Source organism: Ochotona curzoniae, unplaced genomic scaffold, assembly GCF_017591425.1.
Source record: "Ochotona curzoniae isolate NIBS_2020 unplaced genomic scaffold, NIBS_Ocur_1.0 contig_4105, whole genome shotgun sequence".
Lineage (NCBI taxonomy): Eukaryota > Metazoa > Chordata > Mammalia > Lagomorpha > Ochotonidae > Ochotona > Ochotona curzoniae.
Window position 1 is genome coordinate 2,515,395 of NW_024466129.1, and position 18,084 is coordinate 2,533,478.

The 18,084-nt window shown below is 41.9% G+C and overlaps 1 protein-coding gene across 10 annotated transcripts in view; it reads left to right on the top strand.

Annotated features, from left to right (window-relative positions):
• Positions 1-18,084, top strand: part of RABGAP1L (RAB GTPase activating protein 1 like) — a 592,969-nt gene that overhangs the window by 500,610 nt on the left and 74,275 nt on the right. The window contains exons 1-2 of one of the 10 annotated variants that reach the window (XM_040984300.1): positions 1,527-6,685; positions 7,787-8,453. The exons of 7 other annotated variants lie outside the window; for them this stretch is intronic. In XM_040984300.1, coding sequence (XP_040840234.1) covers positions 8,343-8,453 — 111 coding nt within the window. In that variant the 5' untranslated portion in view covers positions 1,527-6,685; positions 7,787-8,342. Of the gene's footprint in view, positions 1-1,526; positions 6,686-7,786; positions 8,454-18,084 lie in introns of those variants that run through there. 2 more of the 10 variants (XM_040984297.1, XM_040984296.1) reach the window with 2 other exon arrangements.

An 18,084-nucleotide genomic window follows, 5' to 3' on the forward strand; every position in this document is an offset into this window, starting at 1 on the left:
CTGTGGCATACAGTGCTGTCTTACTTGCCAGATTTCACACCTGTTTTCTTTTCTTCTTTTTTTTATGTAATTATTGGAAAGTCAGATATACAGAGAGGAGGAGAGACAGAGAGGAAGATCTTCCGTCCGATGATTCACTCCCCAAGTGAGTGCAACGGCTGGTGCTGTGCCGATCCGAAGCCAGGATCCAGGAACTTCTTCCGGTCTCCCACACGGGTGCAGGGTCCCAAAGCTTTGGGCCATCCTCGACTGCTTTCCCAGGCCACAGGCAGGGAGCTGGATGGGAAGTGGAGCTGCCAGGATTAGAACTGGCGCCCATATGAGATCCCGGGCGTTCAAGGTGAGGACTTTAGCTGCTAGGCCACTGCGCCGGGCCCCACACCTGTTTTCTTTACTCTGCTTCTCTTCAGCTGCCCTGGGATAAAACCAAAGTATTAGCAAATTTGCTCACTGCTTGCTTTGTTAGACTGTAGTGTTGCAAAGTTAAAGAGCACTTGTGCAAAAATATAAACAGTAAGAAGGCTGTTGTGCTGATGTAAACAGTGTTAAAACATCTCGGGGCATTGTTGGGGCCTCGGTGAAGGAGCTGCCTGTAACAGCAGCACCTGTAACAGGCGCACCAGTTTGAGTCTCAGCTGCTCCATTTTTGATTCCGCTCTCTGCTTATGTAATTGGCAACAAAGAAGGCCAAGATGCTGTGGCTCCTGCCATGCAGGTAGGAGACCCAGGTGGAGTTCCCGTCTCACACTTCAGGATAGTGAACCAGAAAACAAGATCGTTCTCTCTCTCATCCCCATACCTCCTCTTTTACCCTTCCTTTTCCTTTCTTTCTGCCTTTCAAAAAAATTTTTTTCTAAGAAAGAGAAACTCTGCCTTCAACAAGAACTTTTGTCTTAGAATGGAACTCCTTACACAACAGCCACTTTGGATTTACGCCTTGCAATGTCAGGCTTTGGACAAATGTATTTTCTCTCACAGGAAGGAATTCTTGAGGTGCAGTTTTGCATAATGAGTAAGGTGGTTTTTTTAAGACAATATCTTCCTTAAGATATCACCCTAGCATAAAATAGAGTGTTGTTGCTCTTTTTTGGGTTTAAGCAACGTGAGTTACTGGCAGCTGGGGGCATTGTAGATCATCCAGCAGCTGGCCTGCAGCTGGCTAACGCAGGGCTCACTTATGACATAAAGTCTGAAAGATTCTAAGAGGCACTGTATTCACATTTTATTTATCTTGTCAGCTCTTATGTAAGAAAGTACAGGAAAACTAATGTTAACTCTAAAGATGTATACTTAGTAAGCTATATGGATGCAGTGTGTGCCAAAATAGGTTACAACAAAAGTAATCTTTAAAGACATCTATCAATCTATTTGAGTATAGAAAATAGATTTGGCATGCAAAGTAAACTACCATTCCAGTGAATGAAATTAGAATATTCTAAGTGTTGCCACTATTGCTGCTATAACTAATGTTTAAAAATATGTTTTTAAATTATTCATTACTTTCCAGTTATGCTCTGGTTTCTCTTCAGCTCGTATAAATCTTTTGCCTTTTACTTTCCAGTTAAAAAGTTCACAATTATTCTTTTAGTATGGTTTATATTTATTTGAATTACACACACACACACACACACACGGAGATAGAAAGAGATAGACAGGGATGTTCCATCTGCTGATTGACGGCTGGGACGCAGGTAAGCACTTAGGCCGTCCTCTGCTGCTTTCCTAGGCATTAGTACTAGCATGGAGCTGGATTGGAAGTGGAGAAGCCAGGACCGGTGCCCCTACAGGGTACTGTCACCATCCCAGGCTGTGGGTCTACCCACTGCGCCACAACGCTGGCTCTGGCACTTAGGACTCTACAAGCAAGCATGAAGCCTGTTTTTAAAAAAAGACCTATTTATTTCTTTGAAATTGTTGCAAAGAGAGGTTTTCTTTTCTACAAAATAAGGGTAATCAGACAGGTCACATAGTCTGAGTAAGCACTGAAGGAGGTCAGCAGTTGGTGCAGCTGCAGCTGATCCCAGCCTAGCAGGGGTTCTTTGTTTACTCTGACTTCAGATTCTCTTGCTCTCTCTGAGTTGATTGGAGTGCAGGTTCTTGTAGTCAGTTCTAAGCTTCAGGAAAAATTGTTGCTCTGAACTATTGCATGGGATATTCCTTCTGACTTAAGATACAAATGAACAGTTCACAGCCTTGTTATAACACAATTACAAAGCAAGGTTATTTATTTCCATATGATAACCCAAAGTAATGCTGTTTTGTTGAGGAGGTTAAAATAGATGAATATCATTGTGGAGCAAATGCTGTGTGTTCCTTGTTCGTGTCACAGTTGCTCAGTTTGATAAGAGATAATCTGTTAATTCTGTTTGCGTTGTAATCGGAAAGTGGAGCCTGCAGCAAATGACTAGAGATTTTTCACCCACTCCCCTAATCAAGTTTTCACTTCCTCCAATTTTTCTCATGGACTCATGTAATGTAATGACATTGCTTTGAAATAAAGCAATAGCTATCAAACTTTAGTTACTTTGGGAGAATGATTAATTAATAACTCCTTACAGTGAGGGTAAAGACAGACTTCCTGAATTGCAGTGGGCCCCAGACAGATGGTTCTGCCCCCGCCTTGTGAGACAACAGCAAGGCGGACTCACAGCAGCCACAAAATCTACCCCAAGTGCCCCAGCACTGCGAGGAATAAATTTCTGTTGTTTGTAGGTCACACAGGCGGTGAGTAGCAGAGACAAACGTCACAGCAGGTGATTTGTAACGCTGAGTTCCTGTATTAATCATTATACTACATCTCCTTACTCTGTAAGCAAAAACTGGAGACCAGAAAGGCAGAGATCTTACAATATGCAACGACTCTCCTTGATCTATCTTCCATAGATAGGCAAATTTTTTTGACTTGACATTCAAAATCTGCCATGGCCAGTTCAGTTTGCCTTTGGAACTGGTGTCCTGCACTCTATCCAGGCTCACCTTCTCATCATGTTACGATTCTGTGTTTCCATTTAATAGGCGTAGTCAGTTCTGTGAACCTGTGGGCATGAAGGAAGCATTGTGGTGTGTTGGCTGTTTCATGGAGGGCATACACCTTGGAAAAAGACGAATCTGTTTTGGAGTCCTGTCAGCTCTGCTGAAAGATGTGAAAATTGGATCTAAACGTTGGTTTTCCATTTTGTATCTATCTCATCTTAAAAACAACAACAACAACACCAGAAATAGGGATAATTGACTTATTGTGAAAACTAAATAAGATTCCATGTCTGACTTAACGACTACTTACTAAAATCAACCGCTTTTATCTATGTTACAAATTCAGCAAAATATACCCATGATTCACAAACAAATAAATTTGTGAAGTTGCAACAAAAATTTGTTCAAAGTCCATGGTTTTAAGCTGCGTAGACGTAACTTAACAGGGAACCTTGAGGGTCTATTTTAAAGGGAGTTACCAAAACTGAAGGAAGAGTCAGAACCCAAACAGCACTTGCATGAAATCCAATCTTGATTCCTAGACCAGCTCTGAGCTTATGAAAAAAATGAACGTAAGACATCATATGAATGGCTTAATTTGAATATTAGTAAAATTTTAAAACATAATTGTTAACAATTTTAGATACCAAAGTTATTTGCTGTTGGGATTAATTGAATATTATGCTCATCGTGAGACAAAGCGAAGCACTCTTGGCGTTCAGCTGTGTCAAAACGCTGGCTGTTGTCATGGAATATTAGTGCTAAGGAGCACGTGAAAGGCTTAGCTCTGGTTTAGGTCAGGTTTGATGTTAGCATGGTAATTGTAGATTTCAGAGTTGGAAATGAGGTTTAAAAAGAAAAAAGCTGGATTGTTAAAGAGTTGTGGCCTTTCTTTGGTAATCTGGAATCTCCCTGGCTCTCATCTGTGCAGACATGCAAATGTGGTGTAGGATACTCCGTCTACCTGCTCAGCAAGTACCTAGAGTGCTCTGATGGTTTGTTCTCCGGGTTTAACTCTAGGGATTTGGGGGTAAAGAGTCTGTGTTCTCTGAGGTTTTGAACTCGCCTAGAAGTGGCTAAGAAAGATAGGAAAGATAAATGAGCTGAATGACTACAATTCAGCCCAACAAGAATGGTTTCTTTTCTTTACCTTTGCATAATTTTAAAGAGAGATGAGATTTCACTTATCTTTTTGCTTGTTGTTGTTCTACAGTTGTTAAAATTCAGTGGGTGTTACTGGACCGTTCCAAAGTTGAGAATGTTCAGAAAAGCCTTCTTCTAGGGGTACTTCTGTGGTTTCTTCTTTGCGACTGTGTTTTGTCTTCTGCTCCCCCATCTGCGTTTTGCAGTGTGCACTCTCTTGAGGTGGAGATAGAAATCTGCTTGGAAGATCAGTTTTCTGGATTGGAACAGTACTGCGAGAATTCTGCTTTTGTTTTCTGTGTATGTCAGCACTAGGAATGTGCTGTGATTTTGCAGCTGCCTTAACCTCGAGTGGTGTTACTTCAGGAGTTCTTTCAGAACGTCTGCTAGGAGTCTCTTGAATGATGAGGCAGGAGGGGTCGCTGGGGCTGGAGGAGTGGGCTTGTGCAGGGCTCAGGCTCTGCATCCGGGACATGCAGACCTTCCGGCCTCTAGACCGTGTATCTCTCCCAGTGGGTTTGTCCTCCTTCCCATTTGAGCCTGATTTATGACTGTTGCGATGAGACTGTTCAGCAGTAGACCCAGAGCCTTGGGAAGATGGCCCTTCTATGTACTGGTTTTTATGAGGGATCTTTTCCTAATGCGTTTGCTGCTTTGACTGAGGGGTAACAGAATATCTGTCCTGTAATGAAGCTTTTTTGCTTTATTGCTTTTGGGAGACCACAGAAAGAGAATAGCCACATCTTAGTCAGGCTTTTTATAAATGTTTTCTTGTTTTGACTATCCCAAAGTTCGACACTTGAGAATAGATGTTCTCTGAAGGCCAGGATGTGGCTTGTTCAATTCACCCATGCAGTGTGATCCTGGCGTGTTTTGTTACAAGTACAGCCCTACAAGGCTGGCCACCGAGAGGTGGCTTCTAGATAGAAAGACTAAAGAGTGTTGTAACTAGTTCAAAATATAACTATTGTTAATAAATCCTCATTTTGGGAGCAAAAGAATTGATATTAGAAATGCAAGCTAGCATAAGGTAGATTACATTTGCTGAGATACATAATAGCAACCCTGGGGACTTTTCTTGATATCTAGGTTTACTGTTATTCTTTGTTATCTGATTAAGATTTAAAAAAAAAAAGTGTTCCCACCTTCAAATTTCTAACCAATCTATTGGGTGAAAGAAAATAAGAGGGTTCTGACTGCCCGCACACAGGGAAAGCCAGGATCTAGTCCTTCCCTCTCAATTTACATGACCACAGGGAAATTGAAACCTGGGGAAGTTAAACGACTTTGCTCTGGGAGGGAGGACGGCCGTTGGCTGGCAGGTTCCTGTTTGAACTGGGGACCATCTATTTGGTTACCATTGAATGCCTTGGTTTCTGCTGCCTGTTTGACACACGATCCTCTCAGGTAAGCTTTAGCAGCAAATGCTGTTGTACCCCATCCCTTAATCTCAGGTAATTGTCCACCCCCTTCCCTCTTCCCTCTCCCCACCCCCATTCTCCATGCAGTTGCCTGGTGTAAAGGCAAATTCCTCCCGAAACTCAGGTGTAAACAATCCTGGAACTCCGTGGCGTGGGGGTGGGGAGACAGGAGCGTGGGTAGTGGTGGGCGAGACATCTTGCAAGGGAGCAAAGAACTTTGTGTAAACCTGACTGTGTGTAACAGCTGCTGGGGTTTGGGGAGAGTGTAGATGTGGCTGTGGCTTCCAAGACCAAAGAGAATGTTTTAGGAAAAGACAAAAAGTCAGTTTAACAAGTTTTCTAAAAGCTTACCAGTTTTCAAAGAGCTCACATTTAGTTGGAACCACATTTCATTATTTGTAGAAACAACAAGACAAAACAAAAACCCTTGCTCAAGAAAATATTTACTGTAGCCACGATAGATAGAGCATGTCTCGAATTTAGTATTGAAATGTTACTACTGATTCTGGTCTTGGTGGCTAATTAGGAGAATCTTTTGATAGTAAGCCAGAAGCTTTAAAAAATCTTTGTTTTGTAGAATCCTGAAAGGACCCAGTTATTTGATGTTGCCAACTTCCGTTTAAGTAACATTAAAACTTGCCAATCTTCAGTGTTTATAAAAGTGTTTTTGCACTGGTACAGCCTGGTGCCTTAAAAGTTTTTTACGTTAATACATCGCACCTGTAAGTATTGTTAGCTACTGTTTCCCAGTTTCTTTTTCATGGATAATAAGTGTTCTTCATAACCAAGATGATCACCTGTTGTTATATTGAATGCGCTCTCCAAGGGTGCATAAGCAACCACTCCAACGCGGCTATAATTCCTGTTTGCTCCTGGGCGGTTGCCAGCAGGGAGTAAAGCATTATGGGAAGTCATTTCTTTACCTTCCACAACAGGTGTCTTTGTCTGTGCACCTTAGTCACAGAACAGTGTGGAAGCACTGAGTCACTGTAGCAAAGACGAGTATGAAAGCAAGAGCAATTGCTTTCACATCTAGAAAACGGTGCTGCAGGATCAGTGTGAAACCTGGTGCTAGTGGGTGCTTGAAGAGCTTCACAGAACGTCTCGAAGTGCTTCCGAAGCCATACCAAGGAAAGGGACCCTCCAAGGTATGAGCTGCATGGGCACTTCCAAATGCCTTGCCTCCTGATTTTCATTTCATTTTTGTCTGATTACTCAGCATTGAGATAGATATGCCGGAAGAAATATTTAACTGAAACGATGCTTAAAAGATAAGGCTGCATTGTTGAAAACAAGTCCTCAGTAAAAGTGCTTTCCCCGGCTCTAAGAACGGTCAAACAGTTTGAAGCCATCTTAATCTTGAGGACTTACTTAAAAACTGCATTTTTGCTGCAATAAGCCTATTAGGCTTGCTTGTTTCCTAGCAATAAGGTGTTTTCTTTCCTCCTTCCAAGCATGTAAGCTTTTAATCTAGAATGCTGTAGCAGTTGCAGAACCCTCCTAAGCGCACTTGGATGCAACAGGGTCCTGATTAAGTAATCATGTTCATCTAGAGGAAGATTCTTCAGGAAAATGTGGAAACAGACACTCTAGCTGTCACTCTGAGCTCTGTTTGTTTTCCAGAAAGCAAATTTAAGCAACATAATACTGCTTAATGAGACTTTAAAAATTCCATCTGGTATCCGTATTTCCTTTGATTTTAGATAACAATTTTCCAAATTGATTTCTAGTTCCAACAGATATTTCTCATTCAACTACAGTATCATCTCTAGCAAACAGGGGAGATATTCGTTCCATGAGGCATATCGGAAAAGCAGCTGGGAGATGCTTTATCTGATACCTTCCCTGTTTTGTTACATAGTTCTTCCAGGAAGTTAGCACACATTATATTTCCCAGTAACTTAGGCAGTCTTGCAGGAACCACCAGGGCTTGTGGGGGGACTTTCAGACTCTTCGTCTAGAGACGTGGAAGTTCATTTATGCCTCCAGTTGAGCTCCAAAGAATACTTGTGCTGGCTAAGATACCGTAGTTCCTCTTGGCTGCTGATTTGGTAAATAAGAGAAACCTGTAACCTGAAAAAAGGTGAAGAGGATGTTTATGGGAGAAAAGTTTCTAAACCAAACCCTCCCTCCCTGCTTTTAGGATAACAGAAAACAAAATTCCATTTAAATATTCTTTTTTTTTTCCAGTGGGAAAAGGGGGAATTATTGTTGATTTCATTTTTCTATTTTGGTACATTTTTTAACAGAAATCTCAGAGAGGAAAAAGAATCCTTATTAAACTTGAGGAGAGAATTTTTTAACTACCGAGAAATTGAAATGGCTGCCATCTCTTTTCTAAGAATTTGAAGAAATAAGCACTATAAGAGTGTTAAGAAATTCTGCGTTGCCAAGAAGAATCTTCATATAAATAAAACTGAAGATGAAATATTAATTTTTAAACCAGGAACAAGTGAATTTTTGTTTTTCTGTCTTGCTATGGATATTTTTATTTAAGAAACCATTCTTTTTTAAGTTTAAAGAAGATTTGCAAAAAGTGACTTTTCCATCTGCTGTGTGCGGAATGCAGAAGGTGTTTGCAGTGTACACTTCCTGCAGAGATAACAGACTCAGCTTTCTGCTGGGGCTGAATTGCTAGACAAACCTGTGATAGCAGCTGCCTTTTTTCCTTCCCCCTCTTTATCTTCTCCTTTCTGGATTTGTGACATTCGGCCCCCTCCAGCTCAGGTGGGCGTGTGCACTGGCACTGAACTGCCTTCTCCTTGGATTGTCTGGTCGGGAGCTGGGGCGGCGGCAGCTGGCAACATGATGGAAGAGGTCTCCATTCTGGTAGCCTATGACGCTCACGTGTTCAGCCAGCTGCATGATGAAGACTTCCTGAGTAGCCTGGTGGCCGTCAGCAAGCCCAGGTCCCTGGTAGGTGCTGCCCTGCACGCTGCTCTGTGGCTGTCTTTCTCTTCTTTGTGAGGGCTGTACTCCCGCGGCAGTGAAGGCAGAGCTTCCTGGGAGTCTGAGAGGAAGTATGCTGCTGACTTGGTGTTACAGGCTGCAACAAGGTCTAAAAGTTTCTCTGAGTTAGATATTTAAACGTGGTCACACATGACTAGGACATTTAAATTGTTAGATCAGTACTGTCACACACAGTAATGTTCCGTGTGTAAGGCCAAATATCGCTTTACCCCATGTTTGCTCTTTTGTCTATATGCATATGATTATTAGTTGAGCACTGTTCACATCTATATAATGCAGTTCAGTCTGTTTAGGTGAAACATTTCTGTCAGCGGGATGCAGCATTAAAATTAAACTACCTAAAAATCAATTAACTTTCAGGGTCCTAAATTATTACTGAGAAGAGCTATTATGAATACAACTCATAGATATCTTATTTGTAAAGGACATTTTTACCATTCTCTAAAGGTCTTCATGTACACACCTTGGCATAACGGGAGGATATGTTCTTGCAGGGTCATTCTGATGGCTACAGGATTGAAGAGGGGCTTCAGGCAGGCTCTGCCAGCTGGAGCTGTAGTGGTCTGCCACAGAATGCAGCAGTGTCTCACTACAAACCCTGCTCCAAGGCATAGGAACAACTTAAAACCGTAACTGACTTTTTTTTTAATGAAAAGTTACAGCAATAACAAAAAAAAAGGGAAATCTATAATTTAAAAAGACCTAAGGGTTATGTAAATATTGGTTTAAAAAATTTTGTAAGATTCTTGGGGGAAATTTGACTACTGCTTTGTTATTTATTTTTGCCTAGCAGTGCAATTCTGATTATTTTTGGAAATGTTGATCTAGGGGTATGTCATTGAATAGTTACAGATAAAATATCTGTAAAAATCCACAAGTCCAGTAGAGTGATCGGTGGCGTGGCTAAAGCTAGATGAAGGTGTGTTGATTGTTGAGACGCAGGGAGAGCACAGAGGTCAGTCATACTGGCTCCACTTTGGTGCATGTTTTCTAGATGCTGGTTAAAAAATGAGTTGCAGAAACAAACAAACAAACAAAAAACAAAATAAATACAAACCCATAATATGCTTCTGCAAGTATTCCTTAGTGCAGAAACATTTAGTCTGTTGCATGCCTTTCTTGATTTACTATATGCTTTTTCTATATTTTTATTTAAGTGAGAGCTGTCGAAAGAGAAGGAAAAACAGAGCAATATCTTCAACTACTGGTTTGTTCCCCCAAATGCCACAACAGCTGGGGCTAAGCCAGGTAGAAGCCAGGAGCTAATAGCATCATTTGGGCATGGCACAAAGGCCCAAACCTGTGGGCCACTAGCAAGCAGCTGCATTGGCCGTGGGGCAGCCAGGACACAGCCGGTGCCTTTATAGCTGCTGGCATCACAGTGGGATAGCTGTGGAATAAGTTCGCTTGCTGCACTCAATACAGTTTCTAGTTTTTGATTATAATATGAGGATTATTGCTAACCCCAACCTAGTTAATCACAGTATGTGCACTGACTTGCCATGGTATAGTCCATCATGGTTATGGATGACCTTTAAATTTCATTTGGACCATATTCCATCACAACAGCATTCCACTGTGACAATTTACCCAAAGGATTTAAAAATCTGTTCCATTTCCGTTTGGTTGCTGTGTCAGGATCCTCTTGCAGAGTCTCGACTTCTGTGAGCTTGTTCTTCAAAAGCTGATGGGAGTTTTCCAGATCCATGTGGAATGAAACAAAGTAGAGATCTCTGAAGTTGTAATGGTCAAACGTGCAGTGCTTGATACATGTAGAATGTATCCTGTGTATCCCTGTGTGTGTGTATGTGTGTGTATGTATGTGTGTATGTGTGTGTGCGTGTGTGTGCATGCGTGTGCGTGTGTGTGTGTGTGCATACACACCCAGGAGAGACAGGAGAGAGAAGCACGTTATTCTGCTTCCCACAAACACATACACTCTCATGCTTTGGTGCTGCCCCAGTTTGCCCAAAGGAGATTTCTGTTCCTCACCCTGTGGCTTATTTGACATTGGATTTGCTCACTAGTAGAGAAAATTTTGGAGTTATGAAAGAGATACAAAATATTGCTTTGTGTTTCAGACTTAAAAAATTTAAATGCTGGGTTTTAAATTACACAATTTTCGAAAGATGTTTAGTTTTGTTTAGTGGATTTTAAACTTAAAACAGTCTCTTGGAAGTAATGCTTTGTTTTCATTCATCTAGAAAAGGTTTAGGTAGTTTTACATGAAAGTGTTATCATTTGCTTTGGATTCCATACTGAATTTTTGCTCTGAGATGAACTCTTTAAGTTATATGAGAATCATACTCAAATTTTCTATAGTAGAAAGTGAATTCTTTTCAGACCAATTTATTACTGTACTGTGAAGCAAATTATACTCTTGCTAACTTGTAAAATCCTCTGGGTTTTTACTAGTAGAAAGGTTATCTAGAAGCCATCTAGGTACAGAACTAATTATCTTTCTGTAATTATATTTTGTTTCACAATGGAAGATGTGGATTCTTTTAGTGATTAGAATCTTATTAAGTACAATGTTTCTCATGTGTACAACTGAGGTCTTTTCTTTTTGGTCCATAGCCTTCTGGTGTTTTTGATAGAAACCCTTAAAAATATATTCCCAAACCTTGGAGTGCCCACTGTGGCACATAGCCTTTTGAACCACTGCTTGGGATACCTTATGGGATTGAATCCTAATGCCACTTCCCATCCAGCCTTGCCCTGATGGTACCTGGGAGGCAGCAGGTGGCAATAAGTGAGTTCTTGTCACCTTTATGGGAGGCCAGGATGGAGTTTTTTTATTTCTGAGGTCTGCTGGCCCAGCGCCAACTGTTACAAACCTTTGGAGAAATAAAATCTGTTCTCTTTATGGCAGTCTGCCATTCAAATAAACAAATAAGTAAGTAAGCAAATAAACAAATAAGTTTTAAAAGTATATGGCCATATCCTGCTCCCTTAAAAATGAGTGATGCAGCAGATTGGCGATCTCGTGTTGTGTGTGTGTGTCTGTATGTGTGTGTATCTGCATCTTTGTGCCTCATGTAAATAAGAAGTAGTGTTGAGAAATGTTGCAAGAAAGCAAAAAGTTCCTTTGTGTAAACCACATGATAGGGAAAGAATTGGGAATGGGAATATGAACATTTGGTAGAAGTCATAAAGACGCGCTCAGGATGCCACGCCTGAGGTGGATTCCTCTCTCTGCCTCCTGGCTCAGCTTCCTTAAGATGCCTCGGAGGCAGCGGTGACAGCTCAGGTGCCTGAGTTCCTGCCACCCAGGTGGGAAATGTAATGGGGTTGCAAACCCCTGGCCTGGCCACGGCTATTGTGGCCATTTGGGAGAGTAAAGCAACAGATAGAATTTCTCTGCCTTTCCCCCTGCCGTCAAATAAAAATAAGTAAATAAACATGTAGAAAAAAAAAAAGCAGCCCACAAGATATACAGTCCTTAGGGTTTTAGACCTGCCTACTGCCTACTGCCATTGAATGAACTTCTCTAAGCCTCAGGGTCGTCATTTGAGGGATGAAGGACATAGTAGTTCTACCTTGTTGTGTTGTTGTGAGGACTAAATGAGAACACTTGTAAAATAATTGACATAGTGAAAGTTCTCACCCTTGTAATGAAGGCAGAGTGTGCTAACCCTTTGAGAAGGATCTGAAGGAAGGAATGGGATGAGACATGAAGCACCCGGGACATATTCTCACAGCAGGAGGGGGCACGCCAGAAGGGAAGATGCCACTTCCCCAGAGTCCTAACCAGTCCTACAGGAAACTTGAAACTTTCTGCCCTGAAGATGGTGCAGAAGATGTTTAAGTATGAATGAGCTCAGGAAGGTGAAACTGCGGTGTGGAACCAGCCAGTAGAAGGGGATGGTAAGCGGGCCTAAGTGTTGGTTACACAGAGCTGCTGGGCAGTAGGAGACTGCACAGGCAGCTTTACACAGAGGCAAAAACACCCTAAGTGACACCGGGACAATGAGCAGCGACTGTGCAAGGGCAACGTGAAGTAAGGGTAGCCTACACATGTTGGTTGGTCCTTGCTCTGGGTAGATACAGTACTATTAGGAAGAGGCAGCGACAGCTATGTGAGCAGAATAAATGATTAAGTTGAAAATTACACAAGCTTCCTGCCTTAGAGAATTGGAAAGATTACTGCGCCAACTTGAATGGAAAAGTTAGATGTCAGTGAAGAAAAGCTGACCCGTTTTTGTCTTTACTAAGTTGAAGGCCACGATCTGTCACTGTGGAATGTTGTTCCAAGCTTAGAACCTGGTGCCTACGTAAAGCCTAGGACGTGGCTGCTCGCTGTCGGCCCTTGCTGCGATGCTCTTAACTGACAGATACCGAAATAGCAGCCGTGTGCCAGCGAAGGAAGGGAGCTCTTTCTGGAGCTGCAGTTTCTCTGTTCTATAAATGGGAGATGCGGGTAACTGTTCTGTAATTACTTCCTCCTTATCGGGTTGGCACATAGATTTCATCAAGCCAGCCAAATTAAAAAAAAATTCGGAGCAATTTCCAATGCCCAAAGATGGGGGAACAATAAAGTCAAGAGCTATTCTTAGATCTTCACTGATGTACATTCTATATATTGATTATAATTAAACATTATAAAAACCAATGAAGACCTTTTCATAATTAAAAAAAATTACCTGACCCTCTAAGGAATTGTCATTGCTACTTAACATGTACTTATTTTAGCGCTGTGTTTAATAAGTTCAGGTTAGCCCAAGGAGCCGAATCTTCCCTCATGTGGTTTATCAGCACTGTTGAGTTGTGGTTCCTACAGTTGTAGGTGATAAAATCTTGTAGAATCTCAGATAAGAAAGAGAATGTGTTGGGTGGACACCATAACAGAGAGTTTGTTCCTTTAAACGCGATGGCAAGAGTCAGCTGGGCAGCCGGCTGGTGCTGGGTCCCTGCTGGCAGGCATTCTCGCTCTCTCCTGCTTCTGACTCACTTCTGTCTTGCATCTGCTTGATTTATCGTCCTGTCCCCACGTTCTTGGCTTCTTCTTTCTCATGGTGGAATAGTGCTGCCGTGACACGCACAGAGTTGCGGTTCTGCCGTGTGCAGGGTGAAGTTGCTGGGACTGGAGAGTTTCAGGGAGATGAGCTGGTACAGAGCCGGAGTCCTGGGCACCTGCAGCTGCCAAGCCCCACCCAGCCCAGCTGGCTTGTGACTTCGGGCAGCTTACTTAACCCCACTCCATACTTCGTTTTTCTCCTTCATAAAATTGGAGTCATGTTAGCAAGCATCTGCTCTATAGGATTTTTGTGAAAATTAAGGTACTTTATAAAAGTGTCTCAAAATACATGGCACATAGTAATCAAATGTTTACTGATATAACAAGTTGATTTTTTTCTTTTCAAAATATTGAAGTAAGAGGAGGTTAACTTTCAGTAAGGTGTCATAAGTAAACTCACCATCCAAGTTATTTTACTTATTTTGCTATGAAATATGAAATTATTAAACCAGTTTCTATTTAGAATAATTATAGGCATTTTGCACTTAAAGTTGTTTCAGATGTTGAGAAATAATCATTCTACTTTTTTTTAGATTTATTTATTTTTATTGGAAAGGCAGATATACGGAAAGAAGGAGAGACAGAGAGAAAGATCATCCATTCACTGATTCACTCCATAAGTGGCTGCAACAGCCGGAGTTGAGCCAATCTGAAACCAGGAGCCAGAAGCTTCTCCCGGGTCCCACATGGGTGCAGGGTCCCAAGGCTTTGGACTGTCCTCCACCACTCTCCCAGGCCACAAGCAGGGAGCTGGATGGAAAATGGAACAGCTGGGATTAGAACTGGTGCCAACATGCGATCCCAGTGTGTGCAAGGGCGAAAACTTTAGCTGCTAGGCGGCTGTGCCGGTTGTCCTACTCTTGAGAATAGGGTCAGGATTAGCTTTGGAAGTCATTCCAAAGTACCTTTTTTTTTTTAAATTATTTGAAAGGCAGATTTACAGAGACAAAGAAGGACAGAAATCTAGAGAGATGTTTTGTCTGCTGGTTCACTCCCCACATGGCTGCAACAGCCAGAGCTGGGCAAGTCCAGGAGTCTGGAGCTTCTTATGGGTCTCCCAAGTGGGTACAAATGCCCAAGGACTTAAGCTGCTGCCAGTGCTTTTCCAGACACATTAGCAAGGCAGCCAAGATTCAAACCAGAGCCTGTGTGGATGCTGGCACCGCGGGCAGGGGCTTAAGCTACTACACCCAATGCCCTCCCTACCTCAGTACCTTTTCTAGAAGATGTTGTGGGAACAGTTGATAAGAAATGTTTATTAATTTTATGCTAATCCTTTGTATAAAGTTGTAATTGTTTAAAGTAGTTGGAGCTATTATCCTAATTGCTTTGGTTTGGCCACCTCTGTATTCATCTTGATAATCTGATATAATCAGTGTTCTGCTACCATGCAGTTGATATTGGGAATCCAGTTATGAACAAGATCAGTAACTTGTGATCAGACTATGATGGTGAGAAGGAAGACACTGTCATTAACTAATGACGTCACTTATCAGTGATGAGTGCTTGCAGTAACACGAAGTGATGCAAACAAAAGGGTTTAATGGGGGCTATTGATTGAGTCACAGTGAGGGTCTCAGCGCCGTCCCCTGAGATCTGAGTGGTATCCATGGGAAGCTAGAAGGAGCGTGTCAGGCTGAGGAAACCCGAAGGAGGGACCAGCAATTGTAGGCAATTGTGTTGTAACACAAAGAGGGTGCATAGCAAGAAAAGAGATTGGGGGTGAAGTTACACACCAGGTGGATGTAGGGCTGTCTAAGTCGGGTGAAGTAGGTCATGGTTTCTGCCTTATTTGATATCATTAGATTTTATAAAATCTAATGAATTAGCCTGTAGGTGAAATTGAAAATGATGATTAAATTATAGGCCAGTATGGCATTGAATACTTATGGCAGTTCTGAAGCTCGTCATGGAATGAAATTGTTACACTCAGTGTAAGGACTTCAAGCCTATTTAGAAATAGGATTTTTGACAACAACAATCGTAGCAAATGTTACAAGACTTACCATAGGACTTCTAGTTGGCTCAAACATGGTAGAAACCCCTGTGTCTGATGGTCAAGACCGCAGTGAATTGACATAGGAAAGAAAGAAAAGAAGGCACAGAATGTTAAGTTCCCCCTGCAGCACCAACAGTGTCTATATGGACACTGGTTCCAGCCCTGGCTACTGCACCTGCTATCCAATTCTCTGTTGATGATGGTCTGGGAAAGAAGCAGAGAATGACCCAAGTTCTTGGTCCTCACATGAGAGACCTCAAAGAAGCTCCTGGCTCTTGGCTTCGGAGCAGCTCAGCTCTGGTCATTACAGCCATGTGGGGAGTGAACCAATGGGTAGAAGATCTGTCTGTCTTTTTCTCTTGCTTTCTCTGTAACTCTGCCAAGTAAAATAAAAGAAAAAAATAAAAGGAAGGAAGGGAAAGTTGAGTTCAGCAGAAAAAGCATAAAGTCATGTATCATATATACTAACTTAAACTTTTAACTAAAGACATAAATTCTTGTCAATTTTTGTTAAAAGGCCTTTATGCCCTTTATGTTCGTACAGCTTCTGAAAGCATGTGCTTTAAATTTTCAGTTTTATACAGGGAGGCAATGAATCAATAAACTTGTGAAGCAGTCTATAATCAAAGTTTATTGGGATTTTTTTCCATTTTTTAAAACATTTTTGACAGTAGCATTATCACCATTTAATGTGACTATCACTTTTATATTTAATTCTTCACCTTTATTCAATCTTTCCAAACCACTCAGGTTAGTGTTTATAGAAAAAGCAATTGGTTTCTTTTTATATTAATTTTATGTTGAACATAAACAGCTTTGAGAACAAGTACAATCAATTCTTTCAGAACTTAGTGTGGAGACATACTGATAGCCACAAAGGATTAGCATGTCCAGGCAATCTGGACCTTACTGTAAAAGGAATGGAGAAAAACATTTCTTAAGCAACAAGATTTTTTTTAGACTCTTTGTATCATATTTTGTGTCAGACACAGGTGCACAACAACCACAAGTCCAGCAGTGTGAAACAGTGCCATTTGTCTCTCCCTTAGGAGTCCTTGAATAGCTGGAGGTTGGCTGGTCTGGACCGGGCAGCACCCAGCGAGGAGTCCTTGAATGGCTGGAGGTTGGCTGGTCTGGACCGGGCAGCACCCACCGCGTGGCTGAGGCCTCAACTTCAGGTGGATGTGCTTCTCACATGTGACCAGCGGGCTCCCTGGCCAGATTCTTCTCAAGGAGAAGTGAGGAAGTGTCAGGGGCCGCTGAAGCTGTCTGATGTGTCTTACATGCCTGCGCGTAGAGGGAGCACATTTGGCTTTTGCCCATGTTCTGTTTACTAAAGCAGCTCAGAAGGCCCTTTCAGCATAGTCGACCTAGCAGGTGCAGCCGCCATAGAGACGGGGTTGGGGTGCAGTATGTGTCTGGGTGCTAATCTGCCATAGATACGTATAACTGGACCCTTAGTATAACTAAATTAGCTATATCAATGTTTCTTGGCAGAAGAAAATATAAACACATAGTTGACACCGAACAAAAGTGTATATGTACAATTTTGTCAACAAAGTGACAACTTTTTCAAATTATTTTTTAAATGATTTATTTATTATTTTTTCTCAAAGGGAGAATTATAGAGACAACAGATCTTCTGTCTGCTGGTTCACTCTGCAAATGGCCACTACAGTGATCAGAGCCGAGCTGCTCTAAACCAAGGGCCAAGAGCTTTTACCCAGGCTCCCATGTGGGTGCAGGGCCCAAAGGCCTGAGCCATCCCTCGCTGCTTTCCCAGCTCATGAGCAGTGCAGACACGAACAAGCATACATATGGGATCCTCAGGCACAGGATTGGCCTGTTAAGCCACCACGCCAGCCCCGAAAGGGACATCTTCTAATGGAAAATTGCTCTAATACCTAATTAGAAATTCTGACTTCCTAAATACTCTATCACCCTTTTTCATTTTACTTGAAACTTTGGAACGAATTGGCACTCTTCTTTTCTATCCCTTCCAAAAGTTAAAAAGAGGTTTCTCTTTTTACTTTATGTGAAAGGCAATGAGACAGGAGACTCTGAGGGACTGAAAAGGAGCAAGATCGGAGCCAGAATTCTGGTCTCCCACGTGAGCGGCAGGGCTCAGGTGCCTGGCCGTGGCGTGCAGGTTGTGCACGCTCAGGAAAGTGGGTTGGGAATAGAGGCCTGGGTTAACCTGGTCCACAGCACCTGCCTCTCTCGCCAGCGAAATCCTCCAGCGTACCATTGTCCCAGCCCCGTCCAAAGCCCCACGAGTCTCCACAACTTAGGCGTGTGGATTCCTCTGGCGGTCCACTTATATCTATGGACCACTTACCAGAGGAAAAATGTCTTTAAATGAATAAAATTAAATATACAAGATGGCAATGGAAATCAATTATGTTAGAATATCAAAGCAGATAAAAATAAAATTTGTGATTTAGTAATATGTGCTTCTTTATTAGCACATTAAACAATAAGATGTAGTGGTGAGTCCAACAACAACTGGAGTTCTAAAATATTGATACATATAAAAGATATTTTGAGAAATATACAAGGCC